The 24,361-nt window shown below is 56.7% G+C and overlaps 10 protein-coding genes across 10 annotated transcripts; 6 read left to right on the top strand and 4 right to left on the bottom strand.

Annotated features, from left to right (window-relative positions):
* Positions 1-591: 591 nt before the first annotated feature.
* Positions 592-3,175, top strand: N657DRAFT_134274 (FabD/lysophospholipase-like protein). The gene is made up of 3 exons (XM_062785890.1): positions 592-947; positions 1,033-1,591; positions 1,668-3,175. The coding sequence occupies exons 1-3, from the start codon at positions 881-883 to the stop codon at positions 3,016-3,018; spliced, it is 1,977 nt and encodes a 658-aa protein (XP_062644814.1). The 5' UTR covers positions 592-880; the 3' UTR covers positions 3,019-3,175.
* Positions 3,176-5,497: 2,322 nt separating this feature from the next.
* Positions 5,498-8,413, top strand: N657DRAFT_683159 (uncharacterized protein; the record flags this gene model as incomplete). Its single annotated transcript, XM_062796546.1, has 5 exons — positions 5,498-5,607; positions 5,708-6,330; positions 6,423-6,708; positions 6,776-6,895; positions 6,964-8,413. 5 exons carry the CDS (start codon positions 5,498-5,500, stop codon positions 8,411-8,413), a joined length of 2,589 nt encoding a protein of 862 aa, XP_062644813.1.
* A 1,100-nt stretch (positions 8,414-9,513) lies between these two features.
* N657DRAFT_683158 (uncharacterized protein) lies at positions 9,514-12,190 on the bottom strand (the record flags this gene model as incomplete). The annotated part of the gene is made up of 3 exons (XM_062796545.1): positions 9,514-11,560; positions 11,616-12,007; positions 12,071-12,190. The coding sequence occupies 3 exons, from the start codon at positions 12,188-12,190 to the stop codon at positions 9,514-9,516; spliced, it is 2,559 nt and encodes an 852-aa protein (XP_062644812.1).
* Positions 12,191-12,914: 724 nt separating this feature from the next.
* N657DRAFT_134182 (uncharacterized protein) lies at positions 12,915-13,810 on the top strand. The gene is made up of 2 exons (XM_062785889.1): positions 12,915-13,623; positions 13,692-13,810. The coding sequence occupies exon 1, from the start codon at positions 13,079-13,081 to the stop codon at positions 13,607-13,609; it is 531 nt and encodes a 176-aa protein (XP_062644811.1). The 5' UTR covers positions 12,915-13,078; the 3' UTR covers positions 13,610-13,623; positions 13,692-13,810.
* A 133-nt stretch (positions 13,811-13,943) lies between these two features.
* Positions 13,944-14,762, top strand: N657DRAFT_578481 (uncharacterized protein; the record flags this gene model as incomplete). The annotated part of the gene is given in 2 exon segments (XM_062789319.1): positions 13,944-14,404; positions 14,420-14,762. The coding sequence occupies 2 exon segments, from the start codon at positions 13,944-13,946 to the stop codon at positions 14,760-14,762; spliced, it is 804 nt and encodes a 267-aa protein (XP_062644810.1).
* A 396-nt stretch (positions 14,763-15,158) lies between these two features.
* On the bottom strand, positions 15,159-15,831 carry N657DRAFT_658062 (uncharacterized protein; the record flags this gene model as incomplete). The annotated part of the gene is made up of 3 exons (XM_062794856.1): positions 15,159-15,492; positions 15,538-15,704; positions 15,811-15,831. 3 exons carry the CDS (start codon positions 15,829-15,831, stop codon positions 15,159-15,161), a joined length of 522 nt encoding a protein of 173 aa, XP_062644809.1.
* Positions 15,832-18,141: 2,310 nt separating this feature from the next.
* On the bottom strand, positions 18,142-19,322 carry N657DRAFT_673807 (uncharacterized protein; the record flags this gene model as incomplete). Its single annotated transcript, XM_062795710.1, has 4 exons — positions 19,005-19,322; positions 18,635-18,838; positions 18,470-18,576; positions 18,142-18,419 (listed from the first exon to the last, which is right to left on the bottom strand). The coding sequence occupies exons 1-4, from the start codon at positions 19,085-19,087 to the stop codon at positions 18,142-18,144; spliced, it is 672 nt and encodes a 223-aa protein (XP_062644808.1). The 5' UTR covers positions 19,088-19,322.
* Positions 19,182-20,125, top strand: N657DRAFT_133952 (uncharacterized protein). Its single transcript, XM_062785887.1, has one exon. It carries the CDS (start codon positions 19,334-19,336, stop codon positions 19,865-19,867), a length of 534 nt encoding a protein of 177 aa, XP_062644807.1. The 5' UTR covers positions 19,182-19,333; the 3' UTR covers positions 19,868-20,125.
* N657DRAFT_133940 (UPF0187-domain-containing protein) lies at positions 20,109-22,055 on the top strand. Its single transcript, XM_062785886.1, has 2 exons — positions 20,109-20,595; positions 20,657-22,055. The coding sequence occupies exons 1-2, from the start codon at positions 20,379-20,381 to the stop codon at positions 21,808-21,810; spliced, it is 1,371 nt and encodes a 456-aa protein (XP_062644806.1). The 5' UTR covers positions 20,109-20,378; the 3' UTR covers positions 21,811-22,055.
* N657DRAFT_134009 (uncharacterized protein) lies at positions 22,055-23,597 on the bottom strand. Its single transcript, XM_062785888.1, has 3 exons — positions 23,458-23,597; positions 23,072-23,393; positions 22,055-22,973 (listed from the first exon to the last, which is right to left on the bottom strand). Exons 1-3 carry the CDS (start codon positions 23,497-23,499, stop codon positions 22,177-22,179), a joined length of 1,161 nt encoding a protein of 386 aa, XP_062644805.1. The 5' UTR covers positions 23,500-23,597; the 3' UTR covers positions 22,055-22,176.
* Between the last annotated feature and the right edge of the window lie 764 nt (positions 23,598-24,361).

Below are 24,361 nucleotides of genomic sequence, written 5' to 3'. Positions count from 1 at the left end.
TCAATACTTGTTGTCTCCATCTTAACCGGATATGCCCGTTGCACAAGTGCTTTAATATCTGATGGCTTATTACCTTAGCATTGCCGCCGTTGTCGGTCATTAGACACTGGAAGACGGGATGTGCATGTGCTCGGGACAAGATGCCGAGTCCCGTGTTGAGATTGCGGGTCGGCGTGGAACCCCGTGCCGCTCCTGCGTTTGCTATGTGGGGCATCGCGTGGCTTCGAATCAGATGGCGGGCCAAGCCTGGTGACGTTCCCCTGTGACTTTCTTGGACCTTCTGGGACTCTGTACACTCCATCTCGATAATTGCCCTCTTCAATCTAATGTTCGAGCGCTGTTCCCTGAACTCGAGATTCGAGGCCGTAGATGGAGATGAGGTGCATTGAGCTTACACTTCACGTAAACTGTTAATCAGCAACGGAATCCCGGACTACATTTTGTCAGGGACGTGTTGCCGAGCTGCCCGAGCCAAGCGCATGCGATATGGAGGCCGTCACAGGAGCCGTACTCGGTAATCTACAACTCCTCACATGTGTGCGGACTCAGCCACAATTCGTTTCATGAGCTCTTATACTCTGGGCTATCAGCGACTTGGTTGGCAGGTTGGCTCTGCTAGCGACAAGGAATCTCTCACTTTGCACAAGTGGTGTCTTGGACAATCTTTTCTGGCTGATCGGCTGCAGTTCGGCCAGCCTTCTGCGTCACACCTCTCCCCTGCGGCCTTGCCAAGCCACCCCCGCGGCCAACTCTCGTGCCGCAATAATCATCGGCAAGGTCGCGCGCTCAACCAGACCTGCAAGACTGCACCGATTTGATCGCAGCCCCAGGCAGACCTCGACTTCGCCTCTTACTCTCCGTTAACGTCAGTTTGATCGATATGGACTCTGTTGGGTTGAAACGCAAGGACACGACAAAGGGTCCGCCTCTACGGATCTTATCGCTTGGTGTGTCTAGCGCTCGTTTCTTTGCGCCCGGGACAGCAGGTTCTCGGCGCATCATCGGTGGGTTGGTTTGCTGACTCGTTTGTAGACGGCGGAGGCGTGCGCGGGTACTCCATGTTCCTGATCCTCCAGGAGCTGATGCACCGAACCTTCGTCGAAATCGAGGGCCGAGCACCGCGACGGTCCGAGATTCCCAAGCCATGCGACCATTTCGACCTTATCGTCGGCACCGGCACCGGCGGTCTCATCGCCCTGATGCTGGGCCGCTTGCGCCTCGATATCGAGACGTGCAAGGAGCTGTACGTCCGCCTCACCCGCATGGTGTTTGAGACCGACAAGACCATCGCCGGCATTCCCTACCGGTCGACCCTGTTCAAGGCGACGAAACTGGAGGAAGCCATCAAAGAGTGTGTCAGGGAACACACCGTCTACGTGAAGGAAGGCAACGACGGTTCAGAAGCTGGAAGTATCATGAGCCCCGCCTCGCGCTCAAGCGCGGCGTACCCGAATAGGCACACCAGCAACGCGAGCGTCGTGAGCTTCAGCGCCAGAAGCCCCAATGCCCAGGCGGCGGCCAGACCAGTATATTCCCGCGGGGGAAACCCCAACGCGCGCCTGTATGATGAGCGCGAGAACCGGACAAAGACGTGAGTCATGCCCTCTGTTCTCTGGCGCGTATTCAACGCTCTCGGTCAGCATGTAGGTAGCTAACTGTTTCTTCAGCGCCGTTACCGCGATGTACAAGGGGAGCTCGAAAGGCGGAGCGCCAGCAATGCTGCGTTCCTATGACTCGAGGCGAGAGCCGGCCCCGGAATTCGACTGCAAGATCTGGGAGGCTGGGCGGGCAACATGCGCCATCGGTCTCGCCTTCAAGCCCATTCAGATTGGCCAGTCTGTGTTCCACGACGACGGAGCGGGCACTTTCAACCCGTCCGTGACAGCGCTCGACGAGGCCGCTGTGAACGAGTGGCCGGGCCGCGACGTCGGGGTCTTTGTCAGCATCGGCACGGGGAAGCGGCCCAAGGGTAGCGACGCGAACCAGTCTCTGTGGTATGAGGGCTTCTTGGGTGAATTTGCGGAGGCGAGAAGAAAATTGATTGCCAAGATTGAGGGCTGCGAAAAGATCCACGAGTACATGAAGAAAGAACACTTGGCGAAGCGCGGTGTCAACATCGAAAACTACTACCGGCTGAATGTCGAGGTGGGGGTTGGCGAGTTTGGCATGAACGAGTGGAACCGCCTGGCCGACATCAGCACAAACACCAGGAGATACCTCGCCAGGGAAGAGGAGCAGCGGATGGTTCAGGGCGCGTCCTCCAAGCTGGCCAAGATCCACTTTGCGAAGCAAAGATGGGAGCGCCTTAGCTTGGCATCAGCGCCAGACGTGGCACAAAAGGTGCCAGATATAGAACTGCCCTTGGCCGTCGAGCTGCCAGGAGACATACCCGCCTCCTTCCCCCACCCTCACACGCCGTCGAGCCGGCAGTCCTACGACTCCGGGCGGGACGACATGTTACCCGTACGTGGCACGACGCCGTCGCCAAGGAGCTCTGGCGAGCCACCACGTCAGTCCCCGAAGCTGAACCAATCGCCTTACCCTCCTGCTGCGCCTCCCCCGAGCAGCAGCAGCCTCCCTTCATCAGCGCCGCCGCCGCCCGGTCGCTACGCAAAGCCGCCACCTCCTGGCGTCGGCAGTCCGATGGGAGAAGAAGACAGCAGTCGCGCGGCTGACGCAGACGACGCAGACCGCTTGGTGGTCAACGCGCCCACGCCGTCACAATACCGGATCGCCGCAGGGACGGACAAGATCGCAATCGTGGGGCCGGACGACTACCCCAGGCAGTTCGAGGACCCGTTGATGCAGCCGTCACCGCTGCGGGTCAGCAGGCCACTGTCGTCGTCGATGGGGCCGCCGCCGTTGCCGCCCAAGACACCGCTTCCGGAGAAACAGCAGCAGCAGCAGCAGGCGACGACGTATGGGCGAGCGTCGGCTCCAGCTTTGCCTTACCCTCTTGACGACGAGGCGCCGCCGGTGGTTAACATGGCGAAGAAGCCAAACTACAGCGGCAGGTGAACTCTAGCCCGTGCCATACGTAGCTGTTTGAGGCGGTGGCAGTGACGAGCTTGGGGCTGACGGCGTTTGCTTTATGAGGTTCCTCGTATGGGTTTTCTTTCATGAGTCACGAGAAGCGATATCCAGAGCATCTTTTTGCCATATGTATCCTTTGCAAGCGCAGTGTGAGGGCTTTTTTTTCTCTCTCTCAGGGTATAGGAGTTTGGGGTTGGGAACTTGGGAGGTTCAAGTTGCCTTTCAATTAACTAAGTGATATGTAATTGGATACCAAATATAGCAGGACACCGGGGCTGTGTTTCACTGACTGTGGAAAATGGATATAGGCTTTATAGAACTGAGATATCACTGGCTGCCATCTTTTTTCATCGATGTTTCTCTGACGAGCAAGCAAGGCATTCTGGCAATTACACTACATTTACTGAATGCCTACCTTGTATATTGGCGCCGCAATTCTACCTGGGTAATGATTGCATCACAGTGAGCAAGCTGCGCAGTAATTCCACTCGCTCCATGGCCATCGACCGGTCTAGGCCTCGAGCTCCTCGAGCTCCTCAAGTTCTTGGGCGGCCAGCCAATGGACGGCCGCCCCTTAACCCTGTCGCTCACAGTGGAGCTTGGCTGTCGAGCTTCTCGCTAGCGTTAAATCACAGCGTGGTCCAGTCTGCCGGTGTCGTTTCAGGGTCCCGCAAGTTGGAGCCAACAGCCAACTTTATTTTGACAAACACCTACGCAGTACTGGGCAGTTGGGATTGGAGATGCCTGTAAGGCACTTTAGCCCACCCATCCAAGGCTTTTCGCACGCTCAGGGAACAATCACCTGCCATGAGGATCTCACCGCTCTAGCAGCAGACGACGATGGGACAAGACGAGATTCGATGACAGTACCTGCAGCAATGCCAACAGCTCCGAATGTCGCAGTGTTTCAGGATGAGAGTCTGCAGGCTCTGAGGTCCGGTGTTCAGCCCTTCAGTCCCAGCTCCGGAGGCTTTTGGCGGGGTGAAAGTTGGGTGGGCAGCACTCCTGAATATCCATTGGCCCGTTACCGGCGCTGGGCAGCATCATGACGGGAGTCTGGATGGACCCAGGTCCAGAAAGGAGAGGGGCAGTGACATCTTCCAATCCTCTCATTCGCGCATACCACAGTAGCAAGCTCACACTCCACGCACACGCGCACCAACTTCTTTTCCCGATTGCCGGCGCCACCCTTTTCCAGTCAGGACCTCCTCTCCCAGCTGGGCGGGCCCAAGCCACTCCGACTTCGAAGGAAAAGATGGGGAACAGGGTGGTTCTACCAACGCCCGCGTAGCTCGCTCAATCCGGTCGTAATAGTCGAACGGTGATACGACTCGGCCTTGATGACCCTGCGTTGTCCTAGGCGTACTGCGTATGCTGTCCCACTGCATGGGCGTGTATGTCGCACGCAGCCTCGTAGGCATCAAAACGACGAGCAGTTACACTCCCCATGTGCCATCTCCGGGGAACAACCAGTCCCTCCGCCTTCTTGTCCACATTCTCTCATCGCAGCCAGCTGTGTCTTGGCAGAACAAGCCATGGCCCGGATCCTAGCTTCTCCGGTGTTGGCGCTGCCAGAGAGAGGCAAGCCACTCACCGCTTGCGGACAGGGTCAATATGAGAAGGGAACTAGCGGCACCGCCTCCCCGATACAAGGACCCGCAAGCGAGCATGTCAGGCTGATGACAACAAAGTCTGCGGCAGTGAGAGGCTCCAAGCCTAGCATGGTGCCAGCTAAGCACCCTTCAGCTGTCTCTCGCTGCCTGCGTTAGGTACGTCCATTGACGGTGGACCAGCCTTGGTCTCGCGTTCCAAAAATACTTTCCCATCTTGATATCAAGGGTGTCATAAAAGGACCGGCTGGTGCTCGCAGCTTGCAGCAGCAGACCGTCACTGTGACCGACGATTTGACCTCACTGTACGGGTCAGTACGCAGTAACACCTTAACCCAAACAAGCTTTTATTTCCTTTCCCGCCTGAACTCCCAGAGCCAGCCAGCTACCTACACGCTAGTCCCAAGCGGTCCCAAACCCGACGGCCTGCATGGCTTGGGGCCTGATCATCGCAACCTGGTTTTGAATCCCAGACACGGGAGGGTCTCCCCTTATAAGCCAGCCCTATGGTCCCGAGGGTCTGGTGCAGCAAGCCGATCAAGAAGCTTTGATACTCTCGCCAGACGCAGCAATGTCCGAACCAATGCAGGCCCCCGTACTACGGCCACCACGTGCCGAGAGGACGACGACTTCGTGCGGTGAGTGTAGGCGGCGGAAACAAAAGGTAAAGTTATCTTGGTTTCGGTTCTCTTCAAGCTTGTCATTCTCTGTCTTGGATTTTCAGTTTGTTTTCTGTTGTCTCATCAGGCCGCATGTTTCGCAAGTGAGCTCGAGCAAACACACCCCGTCAAAAAGACATCGGACTTGGAGCAGGCGCCATGTAGTACTATCTTATCCAGCAGAAGAAGAACATCATGTTAATTCCGCCGCGTCTCGACGCAGTGCAACCAGGGACAGCCGTGCAGCAACTGCGCGAGACGCTTTCCACAGCCGCTGTGCGAGTACAAGCAGACGAGAAGCAGGTGTGTGTCGGTCCCCCCTCCCCGCCATCTCCACCAACCCAGGAGGACACTAGAGTGGCAGCAGCAGCAGCGCGGAGCTTGCTTACTTGGTAGACATGACAGTCATCCAAGCGCCGTCGTTGTGTCGCAACGACCTGCTTTTGCCGTCTCCCTGTCCCCGCCGCCAGCCCATCGTCTTGCGAGAAGCCGAGGTTTTGAGTCCCTAGCAGCCCTGCGACAACAACAACAGCAACAACTTCCGGCGCCGCGACACTTGCCACTACTGTCGCCCCCCTGGGGCGAGAGCCAGCAGCGCGGAAGCCAGGATGCTGCTGACGCAATGCTCTCGAACTGGCCCGGATTCGACGTCTTTGGGCGGGATCCGGCTCCGACGTCGACGTCTTCGGCCGAACAACAACAGTATTCATGGACCACGGACCAGCAGAGCCTTTCCATGTGCTTCATCGCCTGCGAGGACGGCTGCACGGCACACTCTGACGAGGTGCACGACGCCATCCGGTCCTTGAATGCCTATCATGTGGGCTCGCATCAGAACCACTGGGCCGGCGGCAGCAACACCTGGGCGACACAGGGGTACAGTGCCTGGACTCTGGTGCCGGACGTGGCTCCGGCTGCTGTTGTGGCCAACAACATGAACATGCCCTGGTTGGTTGCGGACCCAACCCAGGACCTTGTCCAGGTCCCCGTTACGCGGCCCATGACAGACGCCGAGCTCTTGTCTGTTTGTAGGTTGAGCTTTCTTGTTTGCTCCCTGGTGGGCTTTCGCTAGAAAAATCTTCAGACCTCGACTATGCTGACCACACCCCCTTTGTCACAGGGGTGAAGTTTGTGTCCCAGTTCACGGCCTCGCTGGACGGCAACCCAGACGCTTCGAATCCCTATATCAAGTACTACGTCCCATACTGCGTCAACTCGCAGCTGCTGGCGCACGTGGCCATCTATTCGACGGCCTGCTTCCTCAGCGACACAGCCCACGTCGAGAGAACGGCCGCCATGGCGCACAAGGGGCATGTCATCAAGCTCCTGAACGAACACATCCGGTCGCAGCTCTCGGCGAGCGACGAAGTAATAGCCGGGGTCGTCCAACTTGTTGTGGCCGAGTGGTATGTTGTCTCCGAGACTTAGACTTGTAGCCCCATGAATACCGGCTGATTAGTGACGGCAACGTAGGCTCTGGGGGAACACGGATGATCTCCAGGCGCATCTGTGTGGCCTTAGAGACATGATCAAATGCCGTGGAGGGATCCGCACGCTTGGCCTGCACGGCCTGATCAGCAAGCTTGCCATATCGTGGGTCTTGTTCCTCGGCAAACTGCTTGATGCAGCGGGCGACAGCACAGACTGACCCGGTTGAGCAGGGCTGATATTGCCATTGCCCTCTCCTTCGAGGTATCGCCGTTTCTGCGAGACGGTCCTGAATTCGAGTTTGAGGATCACTCCCAAGTTCCATTGCGCCTTGCGCTCAACACCCCCTTGATCTCCAACCTCGTACGCTTCTCCCTGTGCGTTCACGCGCTCCGCATCCATCCTGCCGTCGCCTCGATCCTTGACGACATGCGCTTTCTTCTCTGCCTCATCCTTGCGCTGCCGGAGAAGCCATCTGCGAAGGAGCTCCAAAAGGTACACACCACGTCGGCATGGATCCACGATAGGACTTTGAGTCTGCCGGCAGACTCGCCCGCCGGCCGAGGGCCCTCGACAGCCAGCTACACGCCAACAAGCAGGGGTTCATCAGCGGTGCCAGAAACCCTTGATTTGGACGAGAAACAGGCCCGGCCAGGCCGTGGTGACCCCCGCCTGGGATCCCAGCAATCCCGCCGGGCGTCCTCGGGACAGATTCCTCCCGTAACCCAAGTCCAACGACAACGGCCCCAGGTACCACAATCACAATCATCCCCGCATCCACCCCCTCCCCTTCCAAGTCTCCTCCCCAACCCCACCATCACAGCCACCACTACCGCCTCCGCCTCCCAACCCGGCACCACCACCACCAACAACAACGACCTACCCGACAACACAGCCGACACAGAAGCAGAACAAGAAGGAGCAGATTACGTCTACCAAACTGTCCGCCTTGCCGCCCTCCTCTACTGCCGCGCCATCAAGCTCCGCCAACCTTTCTCTCTCATCACCACCCCGGCCGAGTTCCTGTCCCTCTGGACCACCGCCTGGCGTGTGCCGCTGTCCAAGTGGCGCTGTCTGTTGGGTGTGTTCAATTTTGTTCTCTTGCCGCTCGTGTCCTACGGCATGATGGGCGGCGGCGGCGGCAGGCGCAGAACTGGAGCTGGAAGTGAAAGTGGAACTGGAACTGGAATTGGCACTGTTGGGGGACGGCAGCAGCAGCCGCAGGTGCAGGTGCATGATCGGTTTGTGAAGGGGATGATGAATATCAGTTTATTTCAGATGGGGCTGGAAAATTGGGGGGTTGCGAGGGAGGTTATGGGGGCTGGGTTGAGGCTGCAGGGGTGGTTGGTCGGGCAGTCGGAGGAGGGGGAGTCCGCCAGTAGTAGTGAAAGTGGTAGTAACCCCTTCTTGGAAGCCCAAGCAGCGGTTGGTATTGAGCCTGACTGCGGTGGTGGCGGGAGGAGGAGTAGTGCTGACGATGCGCTGTGGAGGGGAGGACGTGGGACAGGAACAGGTAGTGATGGTGGTGCTACTGGGCGGGCGATGAGCGCGGGGTACGGCGGAGAGGATGCGGTTCAAGGGAGGAGTACTAGTAGTATTACTAGTAACGCAGGTGTGGAGGTTGATAGGAGAGCCCAGGACAGCAGGAAGGTGTGGTATGGACAAGTAAACCTGGGTTGCTGATCATCACGCGCCCTGACCAGACTTGAGCATGACTGGTGGCGGACAACGATAGCCTCTCTGGTAGGGGCAGGGTCTGGCGACATGGTATTTGATGTTTACCGCTTATAAGTTGGGTGTTGTGCGAGGGAAGAGGGCGGGCTTGGCGGAAGGGCAGTGGTACTAGGATTGAGAAGCTGGGAGGAGCTGAAGACGGCGGAGATCAGCTTGTCTGTGAGTTGTTGCGTGAGTTTGGTTACGGCTTTGATACCCAATCTACCCCTTCCTTCCACTAACCCTCCGAATACGCTGTATCCGTACGCAGCCTGCTCTGACCAGACACATCCAGTTCACTTTTCTCCATCTTCTCAGTCTTAATGGCAGAGACTAAAAGCAAGACTGTTTGCTCTCTACCTTGGCTCATGATGGCGCAAAAGACCCTGATCTACGTATGGGAGAACAGATGGCAGGCCCATGGGACATAAAGTGTTACAGAAAGGGCTCAGCAATACACAGGGATTCAAACTTCTATGTTAAATCCATCGAAGTTGACGACGAGACACTTAATTGATTTGTCTGCCGGCAGGTCCAGCTTGCCGTTGTCTTGAGTCGCTGCCAGCAAGGTGGTCTGTCGTCCTTTGCCTACAGGGGTCTTTGCTTGGCCTCGTGCCAAGGAGTGTCTGTGCGGGGCTACCTGATCCAGCCATCCCCAAGCGCATTTCTAGACTGCTCAACGTGTCAGGGAACTCCAGCTTCCACAAGGCAGCAAAGTGGTCCTCAATCTCTTGTTGTCTTGACCGTATTCGGAAGCTGAAGTTCCAGACACGTTGAGCGCTATAGCAACGTACTTGGATGGTCCCCGGAGAGAGGGTCCCCGGATACGAGGCCAGGTAGCGGTAGTAAGCAGGCGGCGGCATTTGCGCATGCTGCACCCGGCCCAGATAGCAGAAGTTCTGTCTCTCCAGGTACCCCGACCGTAATCAAGGTATAAATAGATATACATATATGCGCCACACCCGTAACCTTCCAGAGTCCCTCAGATGCCGTCCTCAACCCAGATCATGATTCTCATCAAATGGCCTCAGAACTCCCATAGAATCATCACCCCCCTCAGGCGGATATTCTTAGTCAACATCGATATCGCCAGCAACCGACATCGGCATCGCAACCGTAATGGACGGATCGTCATCATCCTCCGTTTTCCTCCCACTATCCGAGGGAGCCTTACCACCGTTAGTACTCACGGGACCGAGATCGATCGGGCCCGACCCATTCATGCTCTGGCCACAGAGCCTATACTCCCCATTCACAACACTCTCAATAATGCCTTCATCCAGCGCCCACTTCGCCAAAAGCCTATCAACGCCCATCCGATTAGCTTCACCCTTCTCCATATGCCTCCCAACATGCTCCGTCCATTCATCCCACGACCCGGACCCCTCAAACACAGTCTGGCAGTCCGGCTTGGGACAAGCCGACCGTTGCGGCGGCTGCCTCCTTGTGACAAGACAGCTCGCCTGCATGTCCTTGACATGGGCTTCCCACTCGGCCTGCAATTTGCTATCGCCCTTGGAAATCGCCTTCTTGATGGCGAAGGGTGCGTGCATGCGGCGGAGATGCTGCGTAAACAAATCCTTGCGGTTGAACTCGTTGCCCTTCCCGTCGGCGCCGCTGCTCTGCGGGCAAGCCGAACACCGGTAGTACTGCAGACACAGGTGCTGCGACGAAATGTGTCGCTTCCACTCGTTTTTGGACCCAAACGTGCTCGAGCAGCCGGCGAACGAGAAGGCGCAGGGGAAGGGTCGAGTATGAGCGGCCGCAACGTGCTTGCGGAGTGACGAGGAGTCTTTGAAGGGGGCGTGACTGCAATGGTCGCACCGGACTTCTTGTTTGGGGGTTTGCTTCTGAAGCGGTTTCCTCGCCTTTGGCTTGGCAGATGGTGTGTTGTACTCGGCCTCGTACAGTTTACCACCCACTCCTGGCCCGACGCCTTCGGACGGGGAGCCAGGATCATCGGTATGTCTGACGGCAATGCTGTCTCCTATCCGGGTTGTCTGGCGTTCAAGCGCCGCCGGGGTGCCACCTCCCAGGTGCCGGACATGGCTCAACGCCTTCAGCTGCTCCGCTGCCTCCTGCATCTCCGCCGAGTCTTCCACTTCATCTTTGGGGCCAACCGAAGTGGTCTGTTCGGGGCTAGCCTGAGCGGGAGCTCCAGGCCTAGCAGCCCCGGCTTGATGCTGGGGTGTCTCCATGGCAACCGGAGGGTACTGATCAGAGCTCTCACCCCGATGAATGGACGAACTGCGCTTGAGTGGACGGCCATCCTCGCTGTCTTTGACGCCCAGGACGCCGCTGGGATGTGAGTTGACGAGTCGCTGATAGAGGTGAATCATGTTGTGAGAGCTAATATATCCCAAAAAGCAGCACACCTTGTCGTGTTGAACGATATTCCAGACACCATGTGGCATCGAAATCAATAGCATCGTGGGCGGTCCAAGGAACATGCCCTCGACAGTGATTTTAGAAGCGTTAGCCGGCATCTTGTGCAGCCACTGGTTGAAGAAAGCCATGTCGGGGCTAGCGTCGCCGACAAACGTGGTGCATACCAGCACCCTCTGTTCGTCCAAGGTTAGATCGAAAACTTCTTCTGGGCTGAGAGACCCATACTCGGGCTTAGACCTCCACGCATTCGGGGCGTCGGCCTCGGCGGAATGTGGCGGTGACTGGAGCTGAGCGGTTTCCGGATCCAGGGGGAACAAGATAATCCCCTGGCCTTTCGCAGGCGTCAGGGTAAAGAAGGCGGGCGATCTCACGGGAGCTGGGTTCGGCTTCGTCGGTCCATTGGCTTGTTTGACCAGCGCCTGCGCGCTTTCCTGTTGCCGTTGTTGCCGTAGATCGTCGTAAAGTTTTTGTACACCAAAAGGCCGACCCGAAATGCTGAGCTTTTGAAGAGTCTCGATTAACGTGGCAGTAAAAGAGCGTGGCCCAGCTTCCAGCGAGCTCTGGTCTGGAGTGTAGGCAGCAATTGCTTGTTTCACTCCGTGGCTGCCGGCCATCGGCGCATCGCGGACCGCGCAGGAGTCGATCAAAAGGAGAATTTCGGACTGGGCGTCTTCGAACAAACAGCGGACGCCGTCCCACTTCAACTTGGCAGCATCCTCGCGCGAGTTACTGGATTCAGAGCGTCAGCACGGAGATCAAGACGCACGCATGGCACTGCACCCACCAAGCCCAGTACAGCTGGTTATCGGGCCCGACATAACCGTGACCGGCATAGTATATCACCAACAAATGGTCCGGTCGCGCGTTTTCTAGGAAGGAAGCCATCTGGACTCCAAGCTTAATGCTCGGATTCGGGACCGTAGGGATGGCCCATTTCTCAGTATGGTAGTGATATCGCTCGCGGAACACATTTTCCAGTGCCAGCAAATCCGGCTCGACTGACGTGTCCTCCTCCCATCGTAACATCAAGACCGACACGCTTGTATGCTTGGGTTTAAGGGTCTGCTGCTGGATGTATATCGCGGCATCTTGGAGATGGCGGGCGAACGCTTCGAACTCATCGCGCTCTGTCAGTCGCGGCACAGCTTCGGTTGGAGGGTCGTGTTGTTGAGCTATCTGGGGTAATCGGTTAGTGTCACGAGAAACGCCATCAACGGCAGAAGTAGTTGATTCACTCACCTGGTCCTGGGGTAATGTATGCGGTAGGGGCTGTGCTTGCGCATGCGGTTGAAATGTGGACACGGCCGGAGGATCGGGGATCTTCGGGGCCAGCCTCCTCCGCTTCGAGGAAGGCTCCATGGTCTCAGGCTGGAATCGCACCCGGAAATAGCGGTCTCGGATACGGCGGTTTGAAGGCGGGGACGGGGGCGCGGGAGGTAGTGATCAGTCAAGGCTGAGAAATATGTTGTTTGCTTTCCAGCCGTAGGGCGCAAAGAAATCACGGTAAATTGGCAGCCAAGCATAACAAAGAAAATTTGACAGGAGAAGGTGAGGAGGGAACGAAAGTAGGCAAGGTGGGAGGTCGAGGCCACACAAGGGGCGGATGGTGGGAAGACACCACTTGCGAAAGGTAAGGCTGTGCTTCCCACTCGCTCTCTGGTCTTAGCCTTGTGCAGGGCGATGGTCGCCTTTGATTGGCTGCTGGAGCTCGGCTTCCGTTGCGCCTGGCAAGGGCAAGGAGGGGGAGGAGCGGGGCTGAATTGGCCTCGTCCACTTAAGACCGCCAAGACGAGCGCACGGTGCGTTTAGTCTCACCACGGTCGACAACTCCCGTGCCACAGTCCGCGAGGTGAGCTGGGCATCCCATTTTGCTGGCATCCAACCCAATCCATTCGAATTGTCTTTCTCTCCGTACCCATATCGCTTCCTCTGTCTTCCCCTCACCCCTCTTCACTGATCATTCTGGTGCATAGTATGCTCTCTCTATACAGTCTACATTGGGCGCTTCGGGCTCTCCATGTCATGTTTTTTCCTCGATTCCTCATCTTAGCTCAGCTTCTGTCTCGTCCAATGCATCTGCGGTGCGGTCAGGCATGTGCTTGAAGCTGCACACTGCCAGAACGGTTGAGATCCGGAAATACGACCTGAGATGCACACAGAAATTCCTGGCAAGATGGATGCAGCGCGCGTTAGACAGAAGCCATTCACCTGTAGCAGCAGCCCGATCTTTCTCCTCGAATTCCATGCATGCGTCTCTGCCCAACCTTATTCTCATCATCTAGAACCATTCACGTCCCTCGTCCTCTCCCGGCGTTCCCTTATTCGGCTCGGCCATGGAAGAGACGAATCAGGCTACGGACTTGCGGCCATGCACGAGGAGGCCCAAGTCGACCTGCGCTGCAGCTGCCTGCAGCTACCATTGGCACAACTCTTGCCAATTCACGACCTTGCGAGGTAGGGCTCCACTCAGAGGCAGAGGGTAGGAGGGTTCGATCGCCACCACGCGCATTCGCCTTCTACAGCTCGAATGCTTGTGGATGTGAGCCCAATAACTCTCTGCGGCAGAATACATTGGCTGGGCACCGTCCCACGTTCCGATGTCAAGCCGGCAGCCGAACTCGGTGTGCGCCGATGCTCGGCCGGAGAGCTGCTGTGCCTTTTGCTCTTACTGGCATCGTCAGCGCTACCGACTCACTCAGCCCTTTGCCTGCGGCTGTTGCCATCCTCGGTTGTCTACCCTGTTGCCATTCTCTAAAGCACGCCGGGCATACATGTTAAGGCTCGCGAAAGTGGTTGTAACCTGATCCTTTGGTTTGCGCTGTAACATCCCAGTGCTGCTGACTTGGGCGTACCGAGCAAGAGACCATATCTTTGGGAGCACCAGGCCCGGGCCTTACATATAAACACGCTGCAGGTTCCGCTTCCGCTGTAGTTCGAGTTCCCTTCTCCGACTCCTTCTCAATACGCGAGGGTCAAGCAGCATCACCAACCTCAATCCAGTCACCCAACATTGTGACCTGTTCAGGACTTCAGGTTCTTGCACCTCATCAATCCACGAGCGTCTTATCAACGCATCGGAGCATGAGTTATCAGCCGATAATATGCCATAGCCATGGCCACCTCAGACACCAGAACTTCCAGAAATGAGCACTCGTCTGCGCAAGACAATGCGAATTCAACACCGGCCGCGCACCCGGCAAACAAGTCCATCCCAGCCACCAAGGACGCCAAGCGCCTCTGCTGGGCTCTCACCGGACCCCTGAGCACTTCCATCTTTGTCATGCCCGAACCCTTTCACGACCCGAACGCTCCTCTCAAGCCGTACGTCCGCCGGGGTTCATCCGGCGCCGATGCGTTAGGATTGCAGCCCGTCTCGCAGTCCCCGCTCAGCGAACGCAAGATCAAATCCGCCACGGTGAGCGTCGACGTCCTGGACGGCTGGGAGAAGCTTTGGGGCGAGACGCACGACGGGCACTGGGATGGACCCGACAACAACTGGGAGGCCGAAGGCAGCCGAGTCCGCTTCGGGATGATTCCCGGCGAGGACCCGGAATACGAGGGCTTCCCCGGGCAGTAGCACCTGCAGAGGTGCTGCGGAGTAGACCGTCCGCTTGACAAGGCCGCCAAGTTGGTGGTGGAGGCAACGGGAGAGTTCCCGACAGTGCATGATTTTGTGTCGGTGGTGCATCCCTGGCTGCTGGGCTTGCGCGACGATATCCTGGCTGCTTATGGGGATGCCGTGGCCGGCAAGCCCTTGCCGCCGGGGACGAAGCTGATGGTTTTTCATCCGACGCCGGGTTCTCTGATGGTCATGCCAGAGGAGAGGTGGAAGGCCAATCGCAAGAAGCACCCGCTGCACGACCGGTTGGCAGCCATGACTTTGCTGTGTGAGCCGCTCACATATTCTGGAGCCGGGCAGACTGGGAGTTGAAGTCAAACATCCGGATCATGGAGCACGACGGTGACCTCCTGCTAGGGGGTGTCAAAGTTGGGACGGTGTCTACCGTCACGGGTAGCAACTGAACTGTGGTGGCGCAATCGAACAAATGACCGAAATAATTAGCTCTAACGTTACCTGTAAGTGGACAACATGAGAGAATTCAACCTCACAAGGTTATGCCGCACGTAAGTACATTGAGCTCATCACCCAGTTATGATTTCGAATATCTGATTTAATGGTTCAAAGTCAACGGCTTCAGATTCCACTCATGCACATGCCATAGCTCTAATTAGTCGTCCTAGACATGATGATATTGATCAAGATGCATCTGTCTATGCCTAAATACACATGCCCAGAGCAGGGGCTGCAAGGCAGCGCATGACGAGATCACGAGCTCGGCGCCCTGACAAGCTTGACAATGATATCCTGCGGCTTGGCCTTGCTGCTGACATAGGCGGGCGAGCTGTACGTGGGGTCGCTCGTGTCGACCGTGACGCCCTTCATGCCGCCATTGCCGCCGCAGGCGCCCAGTAGCGAGGCGGCCCTCTGCTCGGGCGTCGTGTCGACGCCGCCGTCGATGGTGCGTGCGAGGTCGTAGTAGGTGACGGAAGAGTTGGTCCGCGGGTTGATGTGCTTGGCCAGGACGAGCACGGTGCCGGCGCCGTCGACGGGGATGGTACACTCGGAGCTACCGAACTTGGGCGGCATGGTCCACAGGGGACTTTCGTTGTTGTCGGCGATTTAGCGCAGGTAGCCCGCCGCGTACTCGATGTCGACCGGGCCGATGTTCTGCGCCGTGCCGCCGTCGACGCCGTAGCAGACCCGGGCGGCCGTCTCGCCACAGGTGGCACGGCTGGCCAGGGGGCCCGAGATGGCCAGAACCGGGACGGCCCAGGCAAGAGGCAGAGTGGCAAACCATATTGTGTCTGGTGCCTGTGGCTGGGATAAACTTGAAGCTCGAGAGTCTGGTTGCGCTGGAGCTGGACACTGGAGCGAAAGCTTGAAGATAGGGGACTCAGACTCGATTGTGGGCAGGCACTGACGGGCACAGCAAGGGCATTTGTATCCAGTCCTCCAGTCGTTGATGCCCTGCGTTCCGTCAACCGGGCCAAGGCACGGCGGTCACTCCGTCGGGTTCCCTTCTCAGTGCATGCCCTCCAGGCTCCAAGTTCAACCCCAAGCCTAGCCCGGTCCATGAGCACAGCCCGTCGAGTCACCGTGCGCAGACTCGCGGTCGCGGTTCCATCAACTTCCGCGTCCGCACGTCGCCAACACGGCGGAGATGAGCCCATCATCAGAAGGAACGTTACTTCACGTCGTAAGAGGAGTACGAAATACTCCTCTGATAACGCAGGCTATTGATGCCCTGCATAGGCAGAAGTCATCCCAGCATGAAGCCAACTGTTGGCGGCTCGCCTAAAACATGATCCCGGCATTCGGAGATCGCACGATATCAGGCTGCGGCGCGGTGCCCTACCGTATGGGAGCGGATGGGACGGAACTGGAGCCGGGAGGAGCGGGTCGGAAAATGGCGAATCAGTACAGATTACATGTACGCAGTTGGGAGTAGGGCGGTAACGTTAATAACAAGGGCTCGAAGCGCCGCTGGTCGTTGGGGCTAGACCAGCAAGTTCTGTACTTAAGCTGTATTTATATCCCAGGGTCTCTTGCGAGCTTGAGGGGGTAGCGGGTGGGTCTTATTTCCATTGTACACTCATCTTCTCTTTTCTTTCTCAAAATTTATCTCCTGCTTGATGCTGATTCCTCATGAGATACTCTGTTGCTACACCGACACAAACTCGACGTGTTTTTGTGCTTATCCCTCCTGACTGCGCCAAACAGACCGTCGTGGTTGTTGTTGATGGTATTCGTGACGTCCAGTGAGTGGCGGCAAGCTCGGAATGGTGAACCGCCCCAATGCTCAACTCTTGACCAATGTTCAAAGACGTGTCTGTCAACCTCCTCTTGACTATGCTAATCTGGATCCTGTCAAACTGATCTCTGGGATAGTGCGGCCATGCAACACACGGTCAACATTGTCTTTGAGAGGATTACTAACTTCACGCTCCTGTCAAGCCTTGGGATTCCAATAGATTTCAAATTGCCATCGCTATATCTGAAGATTGGTCGGAATGAGGGCATTGTCGACAATTGGGAGCCATCCAAGCTGCGCTCCTCCTTCGGAAACTTGCTGGTCTGACGGAAGATCGTCGTGCCGATTGCAAGCCAGCGCTGTGCACGTTCGTCAAAGGGAAAACGGTTTCCGGATGTTAAGGCTCCTTTCAATGGGTCAAGCAGCAAATCGAGTACCTTACTACAGTGTGCGTGTTGCTTCCTCAAATCAGCGCAGCTACAAGCCTGGTATTGAGCTTAAACACTTGAAGCGGAGCTCTCCGAACTGTCTCTCCATCCAGGCTCTGAAGGTCCTGAGGTGCCTTTACTTTGCCCGCATTGATGGGCTCGAAGGCTCCCACTTTGATGGGAGTAAGTGGCAGTGGATGTTGCAAGCAGATGTGAACTTCTGTGCTTACTTTCATTCGATCACGTTCGTTCGCGGGAGCAACAGGAAATGTCGAAGGGAAAAGGAAGGAAAAGAGGAAAAGAAACAGAAAGAACGGAAGAAAGAAAAAGGAAAGGAGAAGTAGAAGGGAAGAGGAAAGAAGGAAGGGAAGGGGAGGAGGAGTAAAGGAAAGGAATTGGAGAATAAAAGAGAGTTTAAAACAAAAAGGAAAGAAAAAGGGGGAAAGGAGGAAAAGGAGAAAGAGGAAGATGATGAGAAAGGAAGAGTTACTACGATGCCGCCTTGGTGGATCAGTTAGCCAACCAGTTGTTCCTCGCAGCCATCCAAAAAGCTCTTATTGCTCACTGTCGTCTTCGAACTCGTGGAGGAAGGAGATCATGACACTCCATACTTTAAATTTGCAACCATTGGCCCATACCGGGACTCTGGTTCGGTGAATGCTAATGGAAATGAGGGTGGAATGGAAGCCTCCGTGAGTCGCCTCAATAGTTTACCGGCCCTCCAAATCTTACTTTGGTGGCATAGGAACGTAGAAAAGGCCTTGATAGCTGCCGTTCTAGCATCATGAGCAGCTGTGCAAGAGGCAATAGCGCTCATTTACATGGTTCAGGGACAAGACCGTCCCAATGCTCCAGAGGGTTCTGGAAACCACTGGCTTTCAAGGGCAGCCGGCCGGCAATTTCGGAAACTCGAGGTCAATCGCCACGAACAAGTTCTCCGTTGAGTACGGTACCCATTATACCTCGGGCTGTCGATACCGTGCCGACGACGACGACACCTGGGAAGATCCGACAATGGCTGATATTGAACTCTGATACGCTGTCTGTCCAATAAAGAGATCACCCAAGTTCACGTCTCCCAGTAGCTGTCCCATTCATCTCCAAAGGCGGCATCTTTGGAGTTCACCCGGTCATCATCATACCAGTCATCACAGTCGTCGTATTCCGGCATCTCCTCTTGCATAGCATCCATCCTGTCGTCTTCCCACATCTCAAGCCATTGATCCAGCGTCAACACATTCTTGCCCAGCACCGACCATAACGGCCCCAACTTCTTGGACTCGGACTGCGGCTCGTACGCAGGACTGCATGCCTCCGCCACGCGACGGGTACCTCCTCCTCCACCACCTCTGCATCCCCGGGTCAGTGGCCATCAATGTGCGTGGCGTAGAGCTCACGCAGGGCAGGCAGGTGCGTGACGTCCGTTGGCGCAGTAACTGAACCCGCCTTGGCGTCCAGCGGGTCGGCGGGAGAAGACGACGGTGGGCCATCAGAGCCTTGGTACCTGAGCCAGCGGTACAGGTCCATGACACTTCACCCCCACCAGGTCCCTCTCGACGCACGTCTTGAGCCCCCGGACGTAGGTCTCGTCACGGGGCGCGGGAGGCGTTCCCGAGGAGTTGCACGTCGATGATGCCGGCGAGGCGGACCTGATAGTGGGCCTAGAACCGTCGGCGTTCGTTGCGGACGTCGCAGAGATTGACTTGGGAACGTTGGAATCCTTGATGATCTGAGGATCCTCCCGCCAGTAGTGATGGTGAGAATACCTGGTATTTTCGCTCAGATCTCGATGGTATGTGCAAGACGGGGGGCAGAGTGGTCACAAACGCCTCAGTCTTCAACAAGCCCACGCACCGACACGTCACATCTCGTCGATACTGTTGTGTAACCCACAGCCATCGTCTTCTTCAATCATACGCCATCATCCACTACTGCTTGATTGTTCGCTCAGCCTGATCCAGCCAGTATCCCACAAACAGACTGGTGTACCCTGTCGAGGGAAGATGCAGAGCCATCCTGCAGCAAAGAGATACCTATGACATTGCTTCCAGGTTCACTAGGAAGCTTAGTTCGCCGTATATATCGGGTCTCCTTGGTACTTGTACACTTGTTTTGAGGAGGTTGGATGTTCGAGAAATGTGGCTTATTTTGGTGGGATATCTCAACGCTCAAGTGCTGGAAAACGAACGAATTACCCTGTACCTCAGAATAAACAGTCGCATCGCTGAGTCTCTTTTCGGTTTTCTTTTGGATGCGCTGACATGAGATTGACTGCGAATGGCAGCGCGGCACGCGCCCGACCCCACAAGAATACGAACCGACAGGATCAGCAGAGCAGGGGTCTGGTGGAGTTCAGCTTGGGCTCCCTACCATGTTGGGACTGGCGCGGGTCCGGCGGGCAATGCCGCGACGTTGCCGTGAGCGATCAAATTGGTAATCTGCCGCGCAGATTCCTCGCTGACCCTCGCAGCTGTCTGGTCCACGATGGCTTGCAGGATTCCAAAGGCGGAGAGTCCGCCAGTTGTTTCGTGGAGATGCAGTGTGTACCACAGTACGCCAATCGCTGCCATGGGCAGCTGCATGTTTCAGCTCTTCTGGGACAAACTCATCCCCCAGATTTTGCTGACCCCGGCCCTAGCGCCATCAAAGTTGTGAGACATTTGGGCGGTCTGACAGGCAAACCACAGAACTGCACCAATCGCCACAATTCTTGTGGGACGGGGCTGGTTTCAGAGAGATGCCAAGAGTCAAGCGCGGCGTTCACAGCACCCTACCCCTGGGAATCTCCCTTTTGAACGCGTCCCTTTTTTCTTGGCAGGGGATGGCGCTGTCGCTGGGTGAAAGCCTCACACAGCTGACAACAATTCTTCTTTTTTCTTTCTTCCCTTTTCAGGTTGACCATCTGGCGATCTTTCAGCCTAGGTAAATTTCTTTGATTGTCCTGGTTTCCCTCTCGACTTTTTTCCTTCTCTTTTCGCCCTCCTGTCACTCCTTTCGACCTTCTTCCACCTGGCACAACCAACAGCCCTCGCAGCAAATACGGACCATCAGTGCTACCTCTCTCGTCTCCGAAATCCTAGGACAACAACATGGCCGACGACGGTGCCGCAGGAGCGCCATCGGCGCCATCAGCACCGGCCGCCTCGAGTGCCGCACACGGCCCCGCGCAACCCTCCGAGAACGTTCCTCCGAAGACACTGAACGGCCCCCCGAGAAGCCCTGTCATGGAGGAGATCGCGTCCTTGACATCTCCCCGGCTCTTTACGCCAAACCCTTTCAGCCGCAAGAACACCTCCCTTGACATTGATGACTATTTCGTCCGTTCCCGACTCCTCGACCTGGATTCCACTTGGGGCCCTCGCTGACCCTCTCCAGACCGGTCCTCGCGACATCCAGAAGCACTCGAAATGGCCCATATTCCTGCAGATGCATGGCAGCATCCTGCCCAAGCTGATCTTGCCACTGCTCGCCGTTGGGCTCTGGTCGACGTGGATTACAGCCATCCACATCCTGGTCACGCCCAGTATGTTCATACCCCGGAGTTGCTCTGTCTTGCTCAAGCTAACCGTGACCTCCTACCTCAGTCAGCATTGGCAGTGTCTTGCTTACTGTCCTCGGTTTCGTCGTCGGTTTGGGTCTTTCGTTCCGGAGCTCCACGGCATACGAGCGGTACGCCGAGGGTCGTCGGTATTGGGCACAGCTGATCCTTGCGAGTCAAAATCTCGGACGCGTCTTCTGGGTGCACGCCACCGAGCCGAAGGACATTCCTGAGGACCAAAAGGAGGAGTTCAAGAAGAAGGATGTGCTGGAGAAGCTTACTGCCTTGAACCTCATCGTGGCCTTCTCGGTCGCGCTCAAGCACCGACTCCGGTTCGAGCCTTACACCTGCTACGACGACATCTCGAGCCTCGTGTCCCACCTCAACACCTTTGCCCAGGCGGCGACCAACGAGGATCACGAAAACGCCCAGCGCACCTTCAAGCGCCACGGTTTCTTTAAGAGCGTGGGCGAGTACCTGGGCGTGTCCTTCGCCGAGAGCAACCCGCGCAAGGCCATGAAGAAGGCCGGCCGCCCGCTCGGCAACCTCCCACTGGAGATCCTCTCGTACCTGGCGCAATACACCGACGAGCTCGCCCTCTCCGGCCGGCTCCCCGTCGCCATGCACCAGACGACGGCGTACAACAACATCGCCGTACTCAACGACGTGCTGGTCGGCACCGAGCGCGTGCTCAACACGCCGCTGCCCATCGCCTACTCGATCGCCATCGCCCAGATCACCTGGGTCTACATCCTGGTCCTGCCCTTCCAGCTGCTGGGTACCATCGGCAAGGAGCAGTGGATTACGATCCCCGCGACGGTCGTGGCCGCCTACATTATTCTCGGTATCTTGTTCATCGGCCGCGAGATTGAGAATCCCTTCGGCCAGGACGTCAACGATCTGCCTCTGGAGGGCTACTGCGCCCAGATTGCTGCCGAGATGGACGTAATTGCGAGCAAGAAGAAGCAGCCCAGCAGCCAATGGATGGAGAGCAATGAGAACCGTGTGCTGTGGCCCCTGTCTCACTCGGGCTGGCCGGTGTGGATGAGCCGCAGCGAGGATAGCATCCGCGAGGCCGTGACCCATAAGGTGGAGGCCACGTTTATGAGCCAGAAGGGCAACATGAAGGACGCATTGCTCAAGACCCGGGCCGAGGCGGAGAAGGATCATGCGCATGACAAAGTGACTGTGGAGGTTTAAAGACGATGGTAGGAGTTTGTTGGTGCGTTGACAAGGTGTGGTCAACCTACCCTGAGTAACAACGGTTGGATAAGCTGGGCTTGGTTTAGGTTTCTGATGGGCGAAGAAAGGAGCAAAATGCATGATGTGCCGGCGTCAGATGTTGTTTTCATTCTACTCTAAAGTTTTGTAATCTCTCATATATACCATCATATCCACATCAGCACCCAAGTCATGATCGCCAAACTCCACGCTTCCTATGCATGGTATCGTATCTGAAGTCTACATAACCGAAGTACGTTCAACAAGCAAACAAACGTTCAACATGTGCCACATCTCCTATCTCCACTTCCCTCAACTGCTTGCGTACCTTATGTTCACCCACAACTACCGATACGGGAGAGCCCGACTGAGGTCCCTGATGTCTCTGTCCGCCTCGTACTCGGCCGTGCTGTGCTTGCTCGTGACGTGGCTCACGAGGCCCTCCTCCGACCTGCACACCGTGTCCCTGTCGCGGTTGCGGAAACACAGATAGCACGCATACTCGGACCCTTCCCGGTGGCACTTGAAGAGGAAGCGCCGCGTCAGCAGGTACGTCCGCACCACAATGACCTCGGACTCGTCGTCTGACTCCCGCCCTCTCACCGCGACTTCTTTCTCTACACGCCATACATCTAGCCCAATTGCAGCACCGCACGTGGTGCACATTGACGACGGTGAACGGTCGGTGGTAGTAAGACAGCTGTCCAGCGGCCTGTCGGTGCGCTGGACATCCTGGGCAAGGCGGCAGAACAGCGGGTCAGAAGGTGGCGGCGGCCGGTCGTATGATGCGAGTGTTTTGCGTGGTGCTGCCGGTCCCAGTTGGCGTTGCCCGGTCCAAATCGCCGAGTCGGCAGCTGTAGAGGAGTAATAATCGCGGAGCGAAGGGGTGGATGAGATGCGCCTCACGGGGCCCGTAGGTCGTCCAGGCCGCAATCGCTGCTGCGGGACAGGAGCGGAGGATTCCAGCAGGCGTTGATACTGGTCTCGCAGGGCGCGGAGGCTGCCCTCTCGCGCGAACTCGGACGTGTTGTAGAGCCTGTTGATGTCGGGGATCGTGCCCGTCAGGAGCGCCTCCTCGAGCAGCTTGATGACGCTGCCTTGGAGGAGAATGATTTGGCTTTGGAGTTGGGTTTGCGCTACCACTAATGGGTTGTCAGCTCGTCTGCTTCTCAGATATTGGCCCCCATGGGGAGGGGGGGGGGGTTGTTTGGAGGGAAGTGTAGACGGGGATCTAATGTACAGTCTCCTTGGGCAAACTTGGATCCCAGATTGGCAAAATAACGCTCATATTCTTGCTGGACCGCGTTGCTGCTCTGCTGAAGAGAGTTTCTGAAGTTGTCAGGACCGTCATGGCTGTCCTTCCCGCCACTGCTTCCCTCTCTCAATCGTTTCTTCTCGGCCTCTGCCTCGTTTAAGCGCTCTTCGAGCTCTTTGATCCTCTTATTCTGGCCCTTGTCCCGCTTCTTTTGCTTGCGCTGCTCGATGAGGCGATCATAGAGATTGAGGCTGGTGATGAAGGTGCCGGCAACGGTGGAGATGAGGGTTGCAAGGACAAAGCCTTGCTGGAGGAAGCGCCTGGTGTCAGCACTCAGCACTCTCCTGCCAATGCCAATTCAACAAACTTACTTTGATGTGCTTGTGTTCGTTAATCAGTTCCTTGCTGTCCATATCGGGCAGTCAGGGGTAAAACCCAAGTACTAAAGTCAAGATAGCCGAGCGTGCAGTTTGCTTTAAGGGCTGTGATGGAGGGTCTGGACCGAATTGTGGCAGATAGCAATGCAACGCAAGAACCAAGAGGGCGGGCCGAATATCAGTCGGATTGTATAATTATCACAATGACTGCCTTTTGCAGACTTTGGGGAGCTCAAGGCCAGCGACGGCCACACACAGCTGCCCATGACATCATATGCCAGTTGTGTCTCTCTCTGATTGGCCGCCTCGTCCAAGTCGGGAAAGACAACATGGGATCTGCAATCACGGGCCAGACGCGCATTTCCACCGAGTTTCGCGAGGGTTCTCTACAATGAGAAAACTCGTTGGTATTGGGCATCTGGGTTTGCGAAATCGAGCATCGCGTCATCCAGTCTTGCAACCATGCAATTCGTGGCCCCAGAAACGACAAGAGGCTGTCGAGCATGAGCTCGGCTTGGCGGGAAGATCGGCGGGGAAGCGCCGGAGCGAGGCTACTAAGCCCGAAATGCTCTAGGCCGCCTATTCTTAGGCGAAATCCCATTTTTGTGCCTCTTGTTACGACTTCTCGTGTCGAATATGTCTGTCGTTTCATCGGAGGCCTGGCTCTTCTCCCGACGGTATATCACCTCCAATCATTCGAGTAGGAAGCGAGCGTTTCCTGTGCATTTCACGTTGGATCAAACCCATGCTTCGCCACACTCTCACACCGGGCAGGGCTCAGGGAGTAGATGGCGCTCTCGGTGCAGCTTGGCCCAGACGACATGGCCAGGCCAGGCTCGGCTACACACCATGCCGGGCTCGGCTGCTGAGACGCCGGCTGTTCCCATCCAGTGGTTCC

Source organism: Parathielavia appendiculata (genome assembly GCF_033297405.1).
Source record: "Parathielavia appendiculata strain CBS 731.68 unplaced genomic scaffold N657scaffold_13, whole genome shotgun sequence".
NCBI lineage: Eukaryota > Fungi > Ascomycota > Sordariomycetes > Sordariales > Chaetomiaceae > Parathielavia > Parathielavia appendiculata.
Note: the sequence above shows the minus strand (reverse complement) of the source record. Positions and strands in the feature narration are given on the sequence as shown.